General features: G+C 39.5%; 1 protein-coding gene across 5 annotated transcripts in view; it reads right to left on the reverse strand.

Moving 5' to 3' along the window:
• LOC126091941 (probable phospholipid-transporting ATPase IIB) overlaps positions 1–22,805 on the reverse strand; it is a 501,129-nt gene that overhangs the window by 440,075 nt on the left and 38,249 nt on the right. For 3 of the 5 annotated variants that reach the window (XM_049907268.1, XM_049907269.1, XM_049907267.1), the window contains exons 3-9: positions 15,201–15,345; positions 14,949–15,062; positions 14,472–14,630; positions 4,641–4,883; positions 1,613–1,801; positions 1,393–1,514; positions 1,078–1,300 (exon numbers count right to left, since the gene is read on the reverse strand). In XM_049907268.1, coding sequence (XP_049763225.1) covers positions 1,078–1,300; positions 1,393–1,514; positions 1,613–1,801; positions 4,641–4,883; positions 14,472–14,630; positions 14,949–15,062; positions 15,201–15,345 — 1,195 coding nt within the window. Of the gene's footprint in view, positions 1–1,077; positions 1,301–1,392; positions 1,515–1,612; positions 1,802–4,640; positions 4,884–14,471; positions 14,631–14,948; positions 15,063–15,200; positions 15,346–15,836; positions 16,166–17,601; positions 17,701–22,805 lie in introns of those variants that run through there. The other 2 variants (XM_049907271.1, XM_049907270.1) reach the window with 2 other exon arrangements.

Raw genomic sequence — 22,805 nt, forward strand, 5'->3', positions numbered from 1 at the left:
ATTTGTGTGTGAGACTTGTTGTGCCTATCTGCAACTCAGCATCTCCGCTATATGGTGAGTAGCAACTTTTCTTCTCATAATATTGATAACATTCTTAATTATATATGTAAATGTCACTGAAAGTGGGTGGCAGCAAACAACAACATTTCGCATTCTACAACCACTCAGCAGCAGCCTGAATGGATGCCACACAGGTCCCACCAGTAGAATCTAGTCTTCATCTGCAGCTAGGGTTACTCAGTCCTGCTGGGTCCCCACCACCGTTTTCCTCCTTGGCCCAACCATGGGCGTCATGTCGATTCTGGCAGGCATTACGTGGCCAACAGACTGTTTGCACAATCCTGTATGTAACTGCTTTCATGACGACTACGGTAACAGAAGCAGCTGAGTTGTCAACAATTGAGGGCCTAATACACCACCAAGTGTGTCAGAGTTATTGTTTCAAAATCATCAAAACTTTTGTTGCCACTTTTGCTACCCATTCATGACATATTCCTATTACACATTACACATGTCTGGAAATAACCTCTTTCATTGTACCACTGATTACTGTCAGTGCCTTTTGTTCAACTTATTTCTCTGTTATGGACTAGCTGTGTTACTTGTCTTTTCCTATGATTTCAATTCTTTGTCTATCCATCACCACATTCCTTCTCTGTGTTTCATATTAGCTTGTTTTCTTTCTTCCAAAATTCCATATAGTGAAAATTGATTTGCATTCCATATGCCAAAAACCAACATTCATATTTACAAGAGACTGTGGAGGAAACAGATGCAAGCCCCAGTGATCATTCTTTGGATTGCTCAAATAAAAGTATATATTGCAAAATATGAATTTTTGAACAATTCAGTCTTAAATGGGTCCATCTATCGCACATCATTATGAGTGAAAGAGCATCATATTTATAATTACATTAACTGGGGAAAATCACTCTCCATTAATGCTATACTCACCATTTGAATGGGGTAATTCATATATATACTGGAAGTGATGAGCCAGATAACCTGTTTAATCTTTACTCTAGCATGCATCTGATTTTTATTGTTTATTTTATTCAGACTATATCATATAATTACCTCATCAAATGTTTCTGTGCCATATGAAACTGTTCCCAAGTGTAGTTTTTTAAATACCATCTCATTTTGTGTCAATGTACCAGTTTTATCACTAAGAAGATATGATATCCTTCCCAGTTCTTCGGGGATTGTTGTGGATCTCACAACAGTACCAGATATCTCACCATCACGCTGTATTGACCAAGAGTAAAAAGCTTTTCCCATGTCCAAGTTCACACGTAAGCTGTTGGGGAAGAGAAGTAGCAGTAAAGCAGTGGAGTTTGGTAGAAAACACTTAAAGTAGAACAGAATAATAAAAAATCTTAACAATAATACCTTATTGGAATTATGTATGAGAAGAGAAGAACAAAACGGAACATATAACGGTACCAAGGGCCACTGAATCCTTTCAGGCACATCATAACTAATGCCAGACCAATCACAGCGCAGAAAAGCACCTTGAAATATAAAAAAAACAATTTTTTTCCCAAATGCATGTCAACAAGTACAAGTTGTATGTGGCACATTCAGAATAAGATATGAAAAGTTATTTCACCTTTGTCAACTGATTGATTTCCATATCAAGAAGTCCAACTTTGCTACGAGGCTGGGAGTTGTTCATTACACTGCGTGTTTCTGACCCTGTGTAAATAACAACTCCAAGAGCAGAACCAGATGCAACAACACAATTTGCCCATAATGTATTCTCCACATCCAAACTGTCTTCACTGCCAAAGCCATCATGCTAAAACAAATAGCAGCTACTAATAAAACTGAAATCAATCAATGGATCTGCAATGTATTCTAACCTCTAGTTAATTATCGAGTTGAAGCTACTATCTCTAAAAGATTTTGCTACTCAATAGAATGTATCAAAAGTCAGCAGCATAGTTTCAAGAATAGACTCTTCTCACACAGGAGAAGGAAAAAAGAACAAAACATAAATCTAGAACGGTATAATTACTGAGTAATACACGTATATATATTACAGAATACACACTGACATCATCAACACTGGCAACATGTTATAAAATCTATACTGCAAATAATCAAAACCCTCTGTGTAGCACATTCTGCAAGCAGAGAGCTGATTAACTGCAGAAAGTCACATACACTAGAGACAGATCTACCTCACTACAATAAAAGGTTTTCGTCAAATTTGTCATTCGAAATATGTGACATCATCTTAAAGTGACAGATACATATTTGGTTGCTACGGGCAATGTTTTTACATTGTGTAATAGTTTAAAATGGTGGTTGTATTACATTCACAAATGAAGCTGTGGTAGTTAAGATCACGTACACATTTAATTTGATGAATTCTGAGGAGTGTGATGGGAAGCAAGACGAATGTGGGGAAGGTAGTTGCAATGAGCAGCAAAATCCTTCAGGCTGCCAACCATGGGAATGCATCCTTCATACCTGGCTTCTGATGAACATCTTCCATGTTTTAACTGCAATTCATCTAAACCTAAAAGTAGTCTGAGTTGACCTGATTTTACAAATGAACAAATACTCAGGAATGGTATACATTTCAACAAGAAAAGAATGAAGCACGCTGTTGACTTAAAGTGGTGCAATTTCTGCAGATTCAGCATTAGGATCACATACTGTTGTCAGTCAATTTACTTAATGCTGTAAGAACAGCACATTATAAAGATTGATAATGGATGCAAATCACTCCATGACTGTTTGGAAATGTGAGTATACGTGTTTGCAGATTACAATCAGTTGACACAGACAACACAACACTAACTTTATGTTAATGGCTGTTCATAAAGTGGAGGCCACAAATAACTTTGCAGCAAGAAGAAAATTTGATATAACAGAAGCGAATGTTCATTGGTGCCACCAGATGAAGAATAAATCAAAAATCGCCAGTTTTAAACAAACAGTTCCAGCAGACCAAATCAGGGAAGACTTCATGAATTGGAACAGCAGGTTGTTCAGAACAACACAATAGGAAATACGCAATTGAGGCTTGCAAATACTCAAAAAATTATCCAAATGAAGACACTGGGGATAAAGAGAAATTTTCCTACTGGATGCATTGCAAAATTCAAAGCAAGCACAGGCTTGCAATGCTCGTGGTGGTGTAGTCTTGACAACAACTCAAGGACAGGCTCGTCATTTTAGCTGGGTTGAGCCATGGCACCCTGCTGTGAAGCTTGATTTTGGAACTCTAGCGATGATTGAATATCGTCATTTTAGCGTGGGTTGGCACATCAATGGTGAAAAGGGTGGGATTTTTGTTACTACGCAGAACAAGACTAGCTAAGTGACTTTTCATGGCATTCAACAAGGAACTACTTGCAATCAATGTCATACAATTTGTCTATACAAACAAATGCCTTGATTTTGTCTCTTAGAGCAGCCATTCTTTAAGTTTTGATACACTATGTGGACAACATGACAACATCAACTTCAGAGTTATAGGTCTTCATAGACGAGCCAATGCAAAATATTGACATAAATTATTTACAGAAGGGTAAAAAAACTTGATAGAAACTGCCCTTTTGAAGATCAGTTCAGGTTCTGGAAAAGTGTAGTAACACGTGGGGCAACACTTATTTAAGAAGACAGGTTAAAGACAGATAAACCTATGTTTCTAGCATTTTTCGATTTAGAGAGACCTTTTGACAATGTTGGTTGGAATACGCACACTGATGGCAGTAGTAACAAAATAAAGGATTTGGAAAAGCATTTGAACAGAATGGATAGTGTCTAGAAAGGAGGTTATAAGATGAGCATCAACAAAAGTGAAATAAAGATAATGGAAAGCAGTCAAAATTAGGTGATGCTGACAGAATTCGATTAGGAAATGAAACACAAAAATTTGTAGATGAGTTTTACTATTTAGACAACGAAATAACTGACGATGGCTGAATTAGGAAAATATAAAATGTAGATCGCCTAAATCAAGGAAAGCACTTTAAAAAATTCTTAACATCTAATTTAAGTTTCAGGTGCACTTTTCTGAAGGAATCTGTCCAGAGTGTAGCCTTGTATGGGAGTGAGACATGGACAATAAGTAGTTCATGTGAGAACAGAAGTTTTTGAAATGTGGTGCTACACAAGAATGATGAAAATTAGGTCGGCAGCTGAAATAACTAATAATGAGGTACTGAATCAAGTTATATATATTATAGCACAACTTGACTAAAAGGAGGAATCTGTTGAGAGGTCACGTTTTGAGGCATCAAAAGGTAGGTGCCCGAGTGAGTGAGTGAGTGAGTGAGGGTGGGAGGGTAGGAGGGTGAGAGGGTGGGAGGGGGGAAGGAGGGAAGGAGGGAGGGAGGGAGACCCAGGCAGGTTAAAATGGATGCACATTACACTAATTATTCAGAGATGAAGAGACTTATACAGAATAGACATGGAGAGCTGCGTCAAACCAGTCTTCAAACTGAAGACAACAACAACAATGAATGACTCCAATGCACTGACTTTAGTCAGTGAATTTTCCATCATCCAAATAACATAAAATAGAACAGATGCACTGAAAACACTTATTCATAATACAGAGCGTTATTTTGCTACAAGGTTTAAAATATTAAACTTATATAACATGAGAGAGAATTTCTTACCCTTGTGAAGGTCCCAATAAAGCTATGAATGTCTCTCTGTGGTTTTTCCACAAAAAGTGATGCCTTTATATCAAACAACTGAAAATCTGAATCAAGTTTCTGAGTTGCAGGCACTGCAAGTCGTAACTTCCAATCCGTCTCACCATCCAACTGGTCAGTGCGAACAAAGCACGCACCTGACCGTTCTGTTGTTCGCAACAAAACCAGGTCAGCTGGAACTCTTTGATCTTTTTCAACAACAATCTAAAAACAAACCATTTTTGTACATTAGAAAAACGTACAACCACACAAAAAAGTCATATATTTATTATGGAGTTAACAAATCTCTCTCTCATACACACACACAAAGAGAGAGAGAGAGAGAGAGAGAGAGAGAGAGAGAGAGAGAGAGAGAGAGAGGGTGGGTGGGAGGCAGGAACAGAGGTTGACGTACGTGATTAGTGTCTCAGAGGGAGGCAGCCAAGGTGGTTAACAAGCAGTATGGAGGGTGGCAGCCAGTTTTGCCTACTAGAAGTTTGGGAGGGACAGGTGGAAAGTGCACAGGCTAGGTATCATGTGAAGCACTGGTGTCATGGCCAATGGGGAACAGCGACACAAAAGGCGACAGCCTCCCACATCAAAGACACTAAACCCTTTCTGCACACACTACCCTCTCCCCCTTTACCTCCTGGATCCCTACTCATCACTATCGGCACCATTTCCATGTACACCAACATCCCTCATGCCCATGGCCTTGCTGCTCTCTAACACTACCTCTTCTAATATCTTGCAGACACCAAACTAACTACTTCATTCTTTATATGCCTTACCAGCTGTATCTTGACACACTGCTACTTTTCCTTTGAAGGTAAAGTATTCACACAAATCCATGCCACAGCCATCGGCACCTGCAGGGCATCCTCCTAAGCCAACCTGTTTATGGGCTACTTAGAGGAAACCTTCCTGGACTCCCAAAACTCCCAACCCCTAGTCTTGTTCAGTTTCAGTTTCATTGAAGTATCTTCATGATCTGGACACATGATCAAGATAATGTACCCTCAATCCTTCACAACCTCAACACTTTCTCTCCCATTTGTTTCAGCTTGTCCTACTCAACTCAGTGTGCCACCTTCCTGGACGTTGACCTCCAACTCTATGATGGCTCCATCCATACCTCTGTCTACATCAAAGCCACGAATCATCAACAGCACCTGCATTTCGGCTGCTGTCATCCCTTTCACATCAAACAATTCATCCCATACAGCCTTGCCATCAGTGGACCTGTAGTGATGAGAACTCCCTTACCCAGCATCTCATAGAGGCCTTCACAGACAAGCAGTATAGCCCAGACCTAATCGTCAAATAGATTTCCTGTGCCATATGCTCCTACACCCTCAATCCTCCCACCACCTACAAAATCAGCAGCAAAGGAGTGCCTCCTAGTCACACTACTGCCTTAGAATGGACGAGCTGAACCTATCCCTTGTCAGGGCTTTGACTATCAACACGTTGTGAAATGAAGCACATTCTGTTGAGGAATATTTCCATCCCTCCGTAAGTGTTGTTCTGTCACCCATCCAACCCGCACAAAACCTTACTCCATCACTATATCCCATTACCAACCCCAAACCCTTGCCACAAGGATCATATTCCTGCGAAAGACCCCCTTGCAGGACCTGCCCATTCACCAACTTGCACTCCCTACTCCAGTCCTGTCACAACCTTATCCTATCCATCAGAGGCGAGGACACTTGTGAAAGCAGCCATGCCATATACAAACTCTGCTGCAAACACCATACAGCTTTTTTATGGCGGTATGACTACCAGTCAACAGTGCACCAGGGTGAATGGTCACTGCCAAAACACTGACAAGAACAATGTTGACTGCAACATGCAGCTGAGCACAACATGCTCAATTTCCACTGTTGCTTCACAACCCAAGCCATCTAGATCCTTTCCTCCACCACCAACTTCTCTGAACTATGCAGATGGGATTTACCCTAGCAACACATCCTTCATTTGCGTAACTCGCATGGCCTCAATCTCCGGTAACCTACTGTCCCCACACCCACGACACAACAGTTTCCCTTCCTCCATTCTATCACCCCTCCCAATCCATGTCCCCATATCACCTTCAGTGTGCGATGCTTCCCTACTGGCTCTGACACTCATGTATCATATGCCTAGCCCTTGCACCTGCCATTCATCCCTCTCACATTCTTAGCTGGCAAACTGGCTGCCTACCTCCGAGCTGCTAGTTACCAATTCCCAACTCCTCTTTCAGCGATATGCCTCTTTGTCCCTCACCCAGCCCACCTGACACATTCCCATGCCAACCTAGACCACCTGCTGAAATGCAGCACTGGCACTGTGTGTCCAGCTAACAACTTGTACGGACATAGGTGTGTGTGTGTGTGTGTGTGTGTGTGTGTGTGTGTGTAAATCTAGAATGTTTTCTTTCTTTTTGTGAGCGCCTATTGAATAAATGTTTCTGCTTTTTGGTGAGTGGTTTCCTTTACTCCTAAAGTACATGGCACATTTAAAAGGATTTTACAACCTTGGAATGATGCAGAAATTTATTGAGATACTTACAGAATTGGTAGACACATTATTTTGTAGCAAGCAACAAGTTTCACATAAAAGTTTCTAAGTGCCTTTTTGGTTCTATGTGACTTATCTGTAATACAGCAAACATCCCACCATAATCAATTTTGTTCCCACACTTGTTGCAGCAAATTGGGCATAAATTGTGCAACGGCAACACAGATTCAATTTTGGTTGGTTGGTTGGTTTGGGGAAGGAGACCAGACAGCGTGGTCATCGGTCTCATTGGATTAGGGAAGGATTGGGAAGGAAGTCGGCCGTGCCCTTTCAGAGGAACCATCCTGGCATTTGCCTGGAGTGATTTAGGGAAATCACGGAAAACCTAAATCAGGATGGCCGGACGCGGGATTGAACCGTCGTCCTCCCGAATGCGAGTCCAGTGTCTAACCACTGTGCCACCCCGCTCGGTGATTCAATTTTTCAGGTTGGCTAAACTGTTTGGTAGGGAAGAATGTAAACATGCTCTTTAATGAAACCCCAAGAAAAAAAAAAGTTAAGTTATATCAAGCCTGGGGTGGCCATGCAATTGGCCTTTCATGGCCAATCCACTGACCTGGGAAATAATTTTTCAGGAAACCTTGAATTTCCACGAGGAAAAGAGATGGTGGAGAGTTTTGCTGGTAATAAACCACCTCACATCAGCGATTTTCATCGACCTGTGGAATTAAAAAGTTTTCAAGCATATCAAGATACACAATACCATTGGCAGTTTTCTCCACAAAGAATAAAAGGGCTATAAACTTTCTTTGCTAAATGTACAAAACACATTAACTTTGGGGCTTCTGTGAATGTGTTCCAGGGTTGCATGTGAATTTATGCCAACAGCCGTTACAGAGTTTCTTTAAAGAAACCAAAGCACACAGCAAGCAAACTTCATACAAGTGAAAGTAGCAATTTCAATAGTGCACTATGCTGGCGTTCCTGATGGTGGAATGGGGCACTGATGCACTTTGTGAATCAAACTTGAGATTGTTTGCTACAAAATGACAAATCTACTGATTCTGTAAGTTACATCAATAAATTTCTATATCATTCCAAAGTTGTAAAGCCCTTTTTGACTCAACCTGTTTTTTATATTCTACCAGAACTTTCCTATAAAGAAATATTTACTCTCTCTCTTACAGGACCATACAGCCTTTAACTGTTACTGTAAACCTGTACATAGCAATTACCATCTTCTTTGATTGGCTTTAAAATTTGGCTCAGAACTATTTTGGAGTATGCATGAAGTATTTGGCTCCAAGCATTCTCATATGCTTTAATGATGTTTCCCTTCCAAACTACTTCTCCTATGCTATTTTACTACAATCTGACTTACACAGACAGTGATCTCATGATGGACTGTTGACTGCTGTGTTGACAGTTTCTGCCCGAAGTGTCTCTGGAAGGCCAGAAATGAGAAGTATTATGCAAGTGATTTCCATTACAAATTTGATGTCAAGTTCAGTTTCACCATTCTTTTCTGATGTGTATGGTGAACTGGTTTCAGAGATGACACCTGTCAAGCTAATCATTATCAAATTCTGTCCCATCGTCTGTCCTAATAATTTTAATCTATTCCTTGACTGCCATTCCACCAACTGCTGAAACTCTAAGAACACAGAAACTACATATGTTTCCTTCCTGATAAAATATACAAATTGTTATGAAGTGTAGTCACCTTCAAAGAGTTGATTCCTCCAAATGAAATGTGTGGCATATTTCCATATACATCAACCTCAACAAATTTTTCTGGAGAACAGGCATGGGCCTGCAAATTTGATTTAAATTTCTCCCTGACATGAATCACGAAAGAATTCGCTTAAATTTCGAAACAAACCCACTCAGCCATTTCTTCAGCTTCTTGAACTTTATAGGTCTCAAACTTACGTGCAGTAGGAGAGCTAAGCCAGATGTTTTATTTACTTGTTCAATAACATCCATACAAAACAATGTCCTGTGACATTTTCAGTTTATATACCTATTGCTACTGGCCTCTCGCGAAATACCTCAACATTACTTTTGTTAAATGTGATTTTTATATATTTACTGAATGTTTCTCTCACTGAAAAATTATTTTTCCCCCTTCAAACCAAGTACATATGTATTTTCCAGTATACAATGTTCCCATACATTGAAACTTCCTGGCAGATTAAAACTGTGTGCTGGACCAAGACTCAAACTTGGGACCTTTGCCTTTCGTGGGCAAGTGCTCTACCTACAGAGCTACCCAAGCACGACTCATGACCCACCCTCACAACTTCAATTCTGCCAGTACCTCATCTCCTTCCTTCCAAACTTCACAGAAGCTCTTCTGCGAACCTTGCAGACATAGCACCCCTGGAAGAAAGGATATTGCGGAGACATGGCTGAGCCACAGCCTTGGGGATGTTTCCAGAATGAGGTATTCACTCTGCAGTGGAGTGTGCCATGATACGAAACTTCATGGCAGATTAAAACTGTGTGGCGGGCTGAGACTCGAAGAGCACTTGCCCGCAAAAGGCAAAGGTCCCACATTCGAGTCTTGGTCCAGCACACAGTTTTAACCTGCCAGGAAGTTTCATATCAGTGCACACTCCGCTGCAGAATGAAACTCTCATTCTTCCCATATATTATTGACTAGTGCATTTAACTTGATCGGTCTAATTAATACCTTCGGCACAGACAACTGAATTATCTCCTATATGGACAGGTACTTCAAACCTCACTAGTAGTTTAAATATTGAACATCATTCCTTGCCTGAGGTCATGCGTTTCGATGCAGCACTATCAGTAAGTCAAACATCATGCTTAAATTGCTTTGGAGAGCATTGACTTTCATCCTTTTTGTGATTTACCTTAACAGCAGCAAATGACAGAGGGTGCGTCATGTATCATAACAATCCCCCCTTTTTCCTATACCACTCACAAATGGTGCAAAGAGAGTACCACTGTCAGTATGAATCCACATAAGCAAGAATTTCAATGATTTTACTACCACGCTCATTTTGTGAGATGTATGTGGTGAATCAGTAATACACTGCTTCAATGTTCTTGGAATGTATATGCTTGAAATTTAAGTAGTAAAACTCTGTTATGTGCACTGCCATTATTATAGCAACTGCCATTATTATAGCATCTACCAATGGAATTTGATGACATCTCCGTTATGCATTTGTGCCTAATAAATAAACCAGTGCCAAAAAGTGCCTCTCTTCTTTAGATCTGCTGCATCTTCTCTAGTGAGCATACAATACAAGGTCCCAAACTCATTAAAATAATAAAAGTAAAACACAAAGCTGGGCACCTACACTTCCAAATGGTACCAAAGAACAATATAGGCCTAAACTGTTTCCAGAAGACAATTTGCCCCTGAATCCAGATCTAATTTCACAACTTCCATACTGGCCTTAGGTTTTCATGCAATAATAAGAACCATGCATAAAATTATTTCCTGTGATACTTTGCCTAAGAACAGAATTTCATTATAACCAGGAATAGTTGGAAAACATTGCAATAATCCATGTGGCTTGACAATGCTTTTCTATCTCATCAATGTCCTGGTTGGGCCATTTTCCATATTTATCACTAACAGCACCAATGTTATCTGGGAAGAAATCCAAATGATCATTCAAGAAATGTAGTTTAATTGATATGTTATATCCGATAATGTGGTATGTCTCTGTAGTTCTAGTGCAAAATCATGAAAGTTTTCTGCCTTAAAGCTGCCTAAAAAGTTCTTGCAGAAACTAGTAAAAGACAGCCATGCCATTCTTTCATCATCATTAAAAAAAGCCATTCAGCAGACATTAATGTTTTAACTTTCAGCCCTACAACCATCCCTTCTTTTATTTTTGCTTCATTGATCCTTAGGAACTTCTGCTGCAAGTACATGAATCTATGTAAAGTTTTGAGTATGGCTTTCACTAAGATTCTTATGAAACCTACTTTAATTACCAGTAAAAACAGACAGATGTCTTTGGGGTCAATTATGACTCATTTTTCGTGTTACCAAACCATCTTCATTTCCTGGATCTAGACATCTGAACTAAGGGTCAAGTGTCATAATCCTTTGTAAATAATTTGATTATCTACCAACAATTAAATCTGCAGAATACTGGAATCATGCCACGGAAGAATAATCAGTGTACAGCATTTTCAATGATTTTGATAGATAGAGTGTTGTATGTCAAAAGAAAACTGACAGTCAAAAATTGATTTCATTTTTGAATCCAGCATCCATGACTTAACAAACTACTCACTTTTTATTAAAATGTTTGACCAGTGTTATCAATATTAAAGAACTGATCAAACGAGTAGTTGGAAGCTGCTGTTTTTGTCAGTGAATTTTAAGTTCTTAGAATTCTTCCAACGAATCATAGCCTATCATTTATTTTCCCTATGACTAGTTCCTTAAGGTTGTTCCACTTTTGGATGCTCCTACATACAAGAGTTGGACAAAAATATGGAAACACTGCAAGAAATGCATGCTTGAACATAAATGCAAATGCTAGCCAAACCTACAGGTTGCACTATTGTATTTGACCACAAAAGGCACCTCTGTAATTTCCTCAATCCATTTTAAGTGTCAGTTGTGGTCAGAAGAGTGTTCTGTGAAGTTGCTAGTGTATTATGTCGGAGTTACACGACTACAAACATGGGAAAATTGTTGGCGTTGGTGTCATGGAGTTTCGATAACTATGGGAGCCAAAGTGGTCAGTGTTTCAAGAGGCACCATATTATCAAATATTTATACTGCACAAGGGAAAGCGGCAAATCGTTATCGAAGCCTCAACATACATGAAAGATTCTGCTGAGCCATCATTACAGACGGTCACTGAAGAGGATTGCGATGAAAAATGAGAGGACAATAGCTGCAAGTTACTGCAGAATTGAATTTTGCACTGGCAAATCATCAGCACAAAAAACAACACGAAATAAGCTCCATAAGCAGGAAATTGCGGGTGTGCTGGAATTCCAAAACTGTTCATCAGTCATGCAAATGTCCTTAACAGGAAAATGTGATACCGAAGCCATAAAATTGCACAATGGAGTAATGGAAAAAAGGCAATTGTTCAGATGAGACTTGTTGCACACTGTTTCCAACTTCTGGCCAAGTTTATGCCCCAGGAGTGAAACAGGTGAGGGTTTGGCGATAATTTGGGCAGCAATATCATGGTATTTATGAGCCCCATGGTTACTCTGCAAGTTTGCTTTACTGACAAGGATTATGTGACCACTTTCATTCATCAGATGCATCCCATGATACACTGTTTGTTTCCCAACAGTGATGCTGTGTTCCAGGATGACATGGCTCCAGTTCACACAGTCTGCAATGTTCAGAACTGGTTTTGTGCATAAGAAGGTGAATTGTCCACTCTCCCCTGGCCACCAAAGTTGCCAGAGCTCACTGATCACTATACACCTCTATCACTGTTACCCGAACCTGCCAATATTTTGCTGGAAGAATAGTACAAGATTCACTTTAAAATCATACAAAACCTGTACTGATCCATTCCGAGATGAACAGAAGCTGTTTTGAATGCCAATGAGTTTCCCGCAACGTACTAAGGATCGTAACGTGTTGTGTTTCTGGTTTTTCCTTATTTTTTTCCCGCCCTATATTTTATGGTTGTTTACCAACAGTATAATCAATTTTTCCCCCTTTTGGACTATTTATTTATGTTGAGTGTCATTTTCCAGTGCCTGCATGAAGCATGGATGCTATCCAGGGCTTCCTGCTTTTTCCATTACATTTTGTTAGTGGCATGACTTTCCTATAGGCCTATACAACACCAACATCTCTGAACAGTGTTACAGACTTTCTGATGTTATCCACCAGACTGGTCAACAGTAACAGCCTACGAAATTTCCTTAGGGGGCCTCCTTTAAGAAGTGTGTGTCGAGATCAGTTTGGTAAAAAGTCTCAAATACAGTTACAAAGATGAACCAGTATTCTGTAATCTCATATTTTGTTCACTACATGACAACATGGCACTATACTGAAAGCCTTCCAGAAGTCAAACAACATGGCATCAATTCAAGCTGAATGATGTGCAAAATCTATCCTAATTCTTACAAAATCAATGCTAATTCTTACAAAGAAGACTTTCCTTCCCAAAAGTAGTCATATTATGCAGTCATAAAATGTGTGTGACAATTCTACAACAGATTAATGTCAGTGATATAGACTTTGCATCTCTCCTACGATGACCTGTCCTTCATCCAGTTCCTGACACACACACACACACACACACACACACACACACACACACAATAGATATATATTCAGTTTGCTTAGTTAATATGAGACTGTGATCTCATACTGGTAATCACATTGCTGCAAATGTTCTCAAATCACTTGTGATTCCTTAACTCCTCATTCTTTCCAAATACTTCACTGCTTGCACAAATTTGGGATATTGGCTCACGTAAGTTAAAACTCTTTCCACAATTTTACTGAAATATGTATGTATCATCAACACATTTGTCATTAATACTCTTTACACTCCCAAAGGCCGGTCCACACACAATGATATGCTTGGGCAGGTATCTGCACAAATGTCTAATTGTTGTAATTTCCTGCCCACATGCTCCAACTTGTCTGTGCAGATGTGATTTGAGCCCACAGACTTGGGAAATTTTGCTCAAATCTTCAACTCCAACTTCCAGGTTTGCTCACGCCATACCTGTGCAAATCTCTCGTTCACATGCTACAATCTGTCTGCACAGATTTGACGTGCACAGACATTTGGGAAACCAGACTGTTATGTGTGGATGGGCCTTAACACTGTGACAGACCTAAACATAGTTCCTGTTATTAAATGCTAATCATCAACACACAACTGTTTTAAAGTCAAAGAGTGATCTAACATTTCTTCCCTCCCTCTTACAGCCAACTGCTTGGACAAATACAAAAATATACTGCCTAGTTAACTTTACACTAAATACACCAGTGCAGTAACAATCATAGCAGTATCCAAAAGATCTATGTTCACATCTTCACAAAGGACGTATTCTAATGCCTAGCTATCATCATTATTTTGTAACTGCCAACTATATTTATGAATAAAAATCCTGTAATGAAAATATCCTTTGGACTACTTTAACATTGAAGTCATTGCCCATGCTCATCTGCAAAAACACAAGTTGCATCTTTCCTACCCCCTTAAAAAGTAACCATTAGATTTCCTCAACATTTTAGAATAGTATTCCATGAAATACAATGATTTCTAGGTCTCTTACACTACAAAACAATATACAGTTCAGAACAACACTTTTCTTACTTACCAAATCACCAACACGTAATTTAGATGATGGTACTAGTTCAGGTGTGTCTCTACCTCGAACAAGACGCCTGTAGCGTTGACTGTTTACTTCCTTGTCCCTTTGATGACGTCTGAAGTCATCTATTGCTTCACGGCAAATTGTAACGGTTAGGACAAAACTCTGTCACAAAGAGAGAAACTGGTGACACCTAACTCCGCAAGTGACACATAGAGAGGAAAAGAAACAATCTTAAGTGCTGAACATCCACTCAATACAATCTTCTTATAAATGGAGGGCATGATCAGAATACAATAGGATGAGAAACAAAATAATCCCCTAGTCTTATTTAAAGAATCACTTTTGAATTTGACTGAAATGACTTAGAAATTAATCTAATGGTCTGTTCTGAAAAGTGTGTCATGTGAAAAAATATAGATAATTCTGAAAGTCCTTAATTCATAAGAACACAGCATACAAAAATAATAAAGTAGAACTTACCAGAGGGCCCCAGTATGTGTAAAGATAACCAATCCTTATGTCTGGAATGAACTGACTGGTAGCCATTATCAAAAAATACAAGTTGAGAAAGAACTTGAACTGCTGGAACAACACCTGGAATGGAAGTGCTGCTTTTAATTTGAATTCAGATGGCAGTATTCCTATAGAATGTTGAGTACAATAAACTTAAGTTGCAATTACAGTGGCCTGCCAAATTTGTAATTAAAACAAGTAAACAAAGTGGTGCCCTACCAATGGCAAGAATGTGACAATATTGTACTTCTGATTGCGAATAACATTTGCTGGAAATTTTTCTGTACTTGTTCTTCCAACTACTATAGTCCTTGGTTTCAATTCTCGTTCTCTGCAACATCGTCTCCACATCGAATGGCAGCATCTAAAATAACAAATTTAGTTGGTATAAAATATGCACCACAACCATAAAAAATAAATAATGTGTAAGATAATCATTTTTATTCTGTGCAATTTCCATCAATTCTCCGGTGTTCTACTCGGAAATCAGAATGAACATGGTAATAATAAATAAATCGATGTCTGTAATTAGGCACTGAGTTTCTATGACAGTGTGCATGAATTAGTACTGTAACACTCGGGAGTGGAAACACACGGCAAAATCGAACTAAGTCATTGCAAACTAAATTGTCATTTATGTATTACTTTGCGGTCTTACTCGAAAATCTCGTTTGCTGTTTGAAAGTTGTAATAGTACAATTTAAGAACTTATACACTGGTGGCGAGCTAACCTTAGCTGTCAAACGCAACTTATTAATCTAGATACTTGAGGTTATTTTTAAGAGTTACAATATTATTATTATGACTTCCAACCCACTAAAATATTGTACTAGGTCAATACTTCCTAACTCTTACCTTGTACAGCAATCATCCGTTTGTTTAGGTATTAATGGGAGATCTTCCTTCACGAGCTGTGTTGTGGACGAAGAATCAATCACACTAATTTTTGTAGCATCCATGATTTCAATGACGTCTAATACCATTCCATTTTTCCTATTCCTCACAAGCAAGTCTTTTCCGCTACTGTTGCATACATTAATCGCAGCAAAACAACAGCAGACTTATTTGCGGAAACACTCCCATGAACGCGACGTCGATAGATGGCGCGAATTTCAAACTTTTCCCTGGCATGTTATGTTCCATAGTATTCATTTTTATGAGTAACAGTACTACTTAACTTGAAACATTCTGTTTTAGCTAATTACCTTACTTAAGTGATACCGTACACTCCTGTCTGCTAGCAACTGCTTGGAATAGTATTGCGAGACTGTAGATAAGTCTAGCGGAGCAACATGCGGTAACTGGCATTGATTTCAGGGTTTACAAGTAATTATGAAGATAAATTGCTTAACTACTAAGGTTTACGCACATACGTACAGCATCGAGAACTGGGGCTCTGATTCTTTTAGGCATGGGTTCCCACAGCCTGTAGAAAAACAGTATCTTCTACACCATAATTTCCTGTTTGATGTCGATACCAAAAAGTAATTACTTTTTCTGCACTATAAACAAACAGAATATTATATCTCTGGCAGATTAAAACTGTGTAGCGGGCAAGGACTCGAATCTGTAGAATTTGCCTTTCGCTGGCAAGTGCTCTGAGCTACCCAAGCACGACTCATGTCTCGTCTTTACAGTTTGTTTACTAACTTAATCGTGAAAACAACTGAGAAGTAAGCAATTTTACTGACGATGGTAAGCGCTGATGAAAATACAACTGAGAAGAAAAACAATAAATCTAGTTGCTAAAAGCTTTGTAAGTGTAGCGTATTTTCGAACTCTGAGCAGCAAATGATACGCATATCTCCGTAACTTTTCTTTACTTATGAGCATTTACTAATAGCATCATTCAAGAAAGAGTTGTGATGCACTGTTCCAATTTTAGAAATGGGGGAAAAAATTGGGAAAGTTGCTAGCTGACATCAAGCCAACAAACAAACGAAACGTTTTCTTTCCGTTTAGTTGCCGATATTTATGCAGCTCCATTTCACACTTGAAAAGAAAGTTTACATACCTAAAAAATAAATTAATTAATTAATTCCTCTTATAGTGCTAAATAGTGCTCCTGATGGAGGCAGCCGGGCCGGACTTACAGCCAAGTACTGTGCAATTGTCGGCCTGTCCACAGCGTTGTTCCGTCTATCGAAGATAATCGGTGAATTTCGAGTATATATTATTTCTATTGACGTCTGTCTGTACTATTTGTGAATGAAGTGCAACGATAATTTCAAGAAATATTTAAAACATAACAGTACCGCATGCCGCGCCGTGTTTTTAGTAGATACTGTTGCATTACATTGTTACAATTTCTCACTCAAAAAATTTGGTTTAAGTGTTTTGAAACGTCTGTTTTAAGCACTGATAATATTGCTTCCGCAATTCCTGCGATAGTTGCAGCTGCGCAGTTCTACTGGCCGCGGCTTAAATGTCAAGGTTACTCCTCTCAGCCGGTTATCCTTATGCTGCATCACGCAATGACAACGACGTTTGCTAAGCAACGTATGGTTGCAAAAGGAATAAAATTAATCTGCGATTGAGTTTGCAGTAATTGTAGTTAGAAATAAGCTTGTTAATCGGAAATCATTTGCTATGTGCGCCATCATTATTTTAGCAATATTACCTTTTATTATCGTAGTATAGTGACGTATCTTGTGATTCACAATCCGCCAGCTGTGATTCGGTTTCCGACTCACAATCGCTGTCGTCACACGCCGTAGTTCGCACACGTTCCGCGTCCTTGTAACTCATTCCAGTTATAAAGTGCGCGCGCACGATAACCGTCTTCCACCTTACGTTGTAATCTCAGGTCTGATTTTTTTCCCCCTTATTTCTAGTGGGTGGTAACGACGTTACTTGCAAGAAGCACGTCTGCCCGCACACAAGCTGACAAGAATACGATATGGTGCACTTCCGAGTTGTACAATACGGTCAATCGCAAGGCTACGCGGTTATCTTATCATCGACGATACCGTTTCCTGCGCTTTTAACGAAATTGCATGAAAAGCCCGAAGCTCGCAGTTTCCTCATGACGCAATATACACCTGGGAGTGAAGCGGAAATACTACACACAACGCGCTGCAGAAGTACCGAACACAAACCGCCGAGTCTAACAAATCTCCAAACCAATGTACAAGGAAAAGTCGCGTCGACAGCAGATGCAAAGCTTCGACGATGGAAGACGACGCTTTTAACCAAGTCGTGGGAGGGGTCTGGAAGTTTACGAAGCGGATCTGCCAACTCTCCAATGCATTTGGCGGCCGTCCTCTGTTTTCTAAAGCCATAGATTATTTCTTACTTATGCGAAATGCATCCGCGACATCACAACAGCAACAACAACGGAGTTCTCTCTCGTAGCGATTTCCCTACTTGCTTCTCTCTACGTGGCTGCCTACTGCGTATCTGTAGCTTCCTAAAAGTTAACTGCTGTAACGGTGAGACGTTCTTCAAAACGGTATCGCTAATATAATTTATTGGACATGAAATTAGTTAAGCTTATCGGCCAAAATCATGAGATGATTAATCTGGAAGAGAAGTAGCACCTGCCGCCATACAAGTGCAGAATAAATCACACGAAAATAATTCACGTGTTCTTCTGTTCCAAGTTTTTTTATTTCATTATTTTCTTTTTTTTACTAAGTTTTATTCGGATTTATTTGAAATATTTCCAATAAATTAATAACATATAAAACAAGACATCTACTTAACACAATTTCAGTAATAAGGTAAAATGGTATGAAACAATGAAAGACAATAAAATAGTTCTTTCCATTTTGATTAAGTCGCAAAGATGCTAGTATTATTAATAGCCCAACATATTAAAGGAGCTTGAGCTCTCTAAGCAGTATATGGTATAGAGAAGCATCCAGAATGAGATTTTCACTCTGCAGCGGAGTGTGCGCTGATATGAAACTTCCTGGCAGATTAAAACTGTGTGCCCGACCGAGACTCGAACTCGGGACCTTTGCCTTTCGCGGGCAAGTGCTCTATCATCTGAGCTACTGAAGCTTCTGTGAGTTTGGAAGGTAGGAGACGAGATACTGGCAGAAGTAAAGCTGTGAGGACCGGGCGCGAGTCGTGCTTTGGTAGCTCAGATGGTAGAGCACTTGCCCACGAAAGGCAAAGGTCCCGAGTTCGAGTCTCGGTTGGGCACACAGCTTTAATCTGCCAGGAAGTTTTATAGAGAAGCATCGTTCATTATATCAGTAATAAATTCAAGAGATAGGAATAATATAAGGAAGATGTAAGTGGTATAATAATAAATAATAGTTACTTGTTGACAATGCTTTCAAGTGTTGTGTCAAATGATATTCCTGAGATTGCTATACTTCAATTGAGCACCTACTGATGACACTCTCCAACACTTTTAGAAAATCACAGCAATATCATATGGTGAAAAGAATTTGAAAAAGCATTGAAAAATCCAAGACAAGACATGGCCCCTAGAGTAGAGGGCATTTAATTTACAGAAACTGGCAGAAATCAGCCTCAGATGAGACCTGTTTGAGATCCAGAAAGTGCAGGAACACATGAAACAATACTGACACTCCATCATGTCTTAGAAGATAAACTAATGGAATGCCAACCTACATTTAACACATTTGTAGATTTAGGGAAAGGTTTTGACCATGTTGACTGGAATACACTCTTTGAAGTGAAGCTAGCAGGGATAAAATATATGAGCAAAACACTACCTACAACTTGTTCAGAAAACTGACTGAAGTTAGAGAGATTGAAAGAACATGATGTGGTGTTTTGGAGAGAGATTATAAGCTGAATATAAGCGAAACTAAAACAAAGGTGATGGAATGTAGTTGGTTAAATCAAGTGATGCTGAAAGAAGTGGATTTGACACAAAAATTATTGGTGTTTTTCTATTTGGGTTAGACACTGGACTCGCATTCGGGAGGACGACGGTTCAATCCCGCGTCTGGCCATCCTGATTTAGGTTTTCCGTGATTTCCCTAAATCACTCCAGGCAAATGCCGGGATGGTTCCTCTGAAAGGGCACGGCCGACTTCCTTCCCAATCCTTCCCTAATCCGATGAGACCGATGACCACGCTGTCTGGTCTCCTTCTCCAAACCAACCAACCAACCAATCTATTTGGGTAGTAACATAACTGATAATGGCTGAAGTAGAGAGGATTGTTGGTTGCTTTGTTAATTTGGGGGGGGGGGGGGGGGAAATCAAACAATGAGATCATTGGTCCCATCAGATTAGGGAAGGATGGGGAAGGAAGTTGGCTGTGCCCTTTCAAAGGAACCACCCTGGCATTTGCCTGAAGCGATTTTGGGAAATCATGGAAAACCTAAATCAGGGTGGCCAGATGCGGCCTTGAAGCATTGTCCCCTGAATGCGAGTCCAGTATGCTAACCACTGCACTATCTTGCTCGATAGAGAGAATAAAAAATGTGATTGGCAACAGCAAGAAGAACACATCTGAAAAAGAGAAACTTGCCAACATCAAAGAAATTTAAATGTCAGCAAGGTCTTGATTGAAATATTTGTCTGAAGCATAGTCCTGTTTCAGAAATGAAATGTGAGCGATCAAGAGTACAGACAAGAAGAGAATAGAAGCTTTTGAAATGAGGTGTACAGACAGAAGAGGAGGCATGAAAGGGGAAGGGGGAAGACAGACAATGATAACTAAGAATGTTGAGTGAAGGAAGAAACATAAAGAGACTGTACACTCCATGAATTGTGTGTTTCTTTGATATAGCAAAAGTAACATCAAAACAACGTGTGATAAACCTTAACAACAGTACAGCACAAACTTTGATACTGTTGACGTTCATTAGAAGTAAATGCAATTATTGTCAAACTCTTCTCAGCAGGACAACTCCCAAGAGTGTTCTGAATATGGGATTCAGGCCGGAGAACTATTTGCTGACAACCTCTGTAGCTACACAGAAAAGTGGACCCTTCTTTATTTCATCAGTTCTGTCTTACAACATGCTACTGCAAAGCTCACCATAGACAAAAGTAGCTACCTCTTCATAGGCTATAGGCAAACAGTTCAGTAGAAACACGTGTGTGTGTGTGTGTGTGTGTGTGTGTGTGTGTGTGTGTGTGTGTGCGAGAGAGAGAGAGAGAGAGAGAGAGAGAGAGAGAGGCAGGGGGGGGGGGGGGTGTAATGTAGTGAAGTGAATACTTGTGCTTATCATTAATTTAAGGCTTCTAACATTTTATGTACCATTTAATAAATGTCTAGGATTGTTCTTGCTGAGTCGTGTACCAATAGCTCCTGTAAACTTGATGTGGGCTACAAAGAAGGGCTACTCTTTTAGTTTTGAGAATGATTCAACCTATATCGACAATTACTCTTCTAATAAAGTCACTATAATTTAGCCTTGAAAGTATCAATAATGAATGACTTAGCAACAATGGAAGTGCCTCAATTACTGTGTTATGCACAGTATTTCAATGCTCTTGCAAATGCAGTTGGAGCTAGAATATTTTCAAGTATGATTTGTCCAAGAATTTCATAGTGAACTGAGAGTGAATAAGCGATTTGAGTTACTATGTTTAAGAGGCTTGTGGGGACCTCACCTCAATGGGAGTTTAGCCCTCCCACAAGGAGGAATATCTTTGGCACTCTAGGCTATTCAGTCTGCTACGTACTATTGTGTTGTGCACATACATTTCTGTTGTACATCCATTCTTGTAATAAAAGCGTGTGTCAATTGCATTTCCAGCATTCCACTTAATTCTGCAAGCATTCCCCACTAGAATAATCTAGTTCCCACAATGAACAGCAACATTAACTTCAACGTAATAGGTGTACTCTGTCAGATTGTGTTCACTTTGACAATGGGGCTGTTCCATGATCACCATATTTTCGAACAATTTTGACAAAACAGTGACTTACACAACATTTTCTTCCCCTTGGATCCATCTACAATTTATTTGAAACATGAAAGTAACATTCTGATGTGTCTTACCATTGACAACAATGGTGAATTGTGGATGAATAATGTATAATGCCTTTCCACGTCCTTGGCGATGGCAACAAGGCAAATCTCCCCCATGCCAACAAGACAATATTCCACCAGCTAATTCCTGTCCATATGGCACCATCTCATGTGATTTTACCATTCTGTCTATGTTGAGAATGACCCAGCCAAATCAGTTCGTAAACCCACGCGAGTCCCAGCCAGCTGGGCCATACAAGAAGACTCTCGGTGTGCCATCTGCTCATGGTCCAAGAGACCTTGTGTCCTTGTAAAAATGTGTATGTAAACACTTTGGTTTCTAGCACAAGTGCAGAGGCTTATTTTGGAATGTCAAGTTTCTTTCTCATTTGCCCCATTTTGAAATTGATGTTATGTTTGGCTTGTCTTTTGTTACATATGTGTGTAACCATTTGTCTTTTAAGTGATGTGTTATTGCCAAGTTAAATTATGAAGCTGGCCTCCATTCAATTACTTTTAAACGTTTATTGTACTGGTAGTGCCGAGACTGTCTAACAGAAGGTCCAAAATATGTGAAGCTACTGATCTCAGTTTGCCACCATTGGATTGTGTAAAGTGACAATTGTGGCAAGGTTACATGAAGACTTCCATGTGCACCAAGCCAGTTGTTTTGTATTTCTTATGTATGTTTTTCAAGAGTTTTACATCAAAGATTTATTTTTAAAGAAATAGCTGGCTACTTGTAAATGCCTTGTGATTCTTAAGGAGAGAGTGCCACTGGTTGCAAAGATGATTTAATTGCTTGTGTGTGTGTGTGTGTGTGTGTGTGTGTGTGTGTGTCAATAATACTGTGTATTCAGGTTATTAATATGTCCATCTTTCTCCAAGAACCAGGTGGCTGAGTGTTGTTTCTT

This window comes from Schistocerca cancellata, chromosome 7 (assembly GCF_023864275.1).
Source record: "Schistocerca cancellata isolate TAMUIC-IGC-003103 chromosome 7, iqSchCanc2.1, whole genome shotgun sequence".
NCBI classification, from domain to species: domain Eukaryota; kingdom Metazoa; phylum Arthropoda; class Insecta; order Orthoptera; family Acrididae; genus Schistocerca; species Schistocerca cancellata.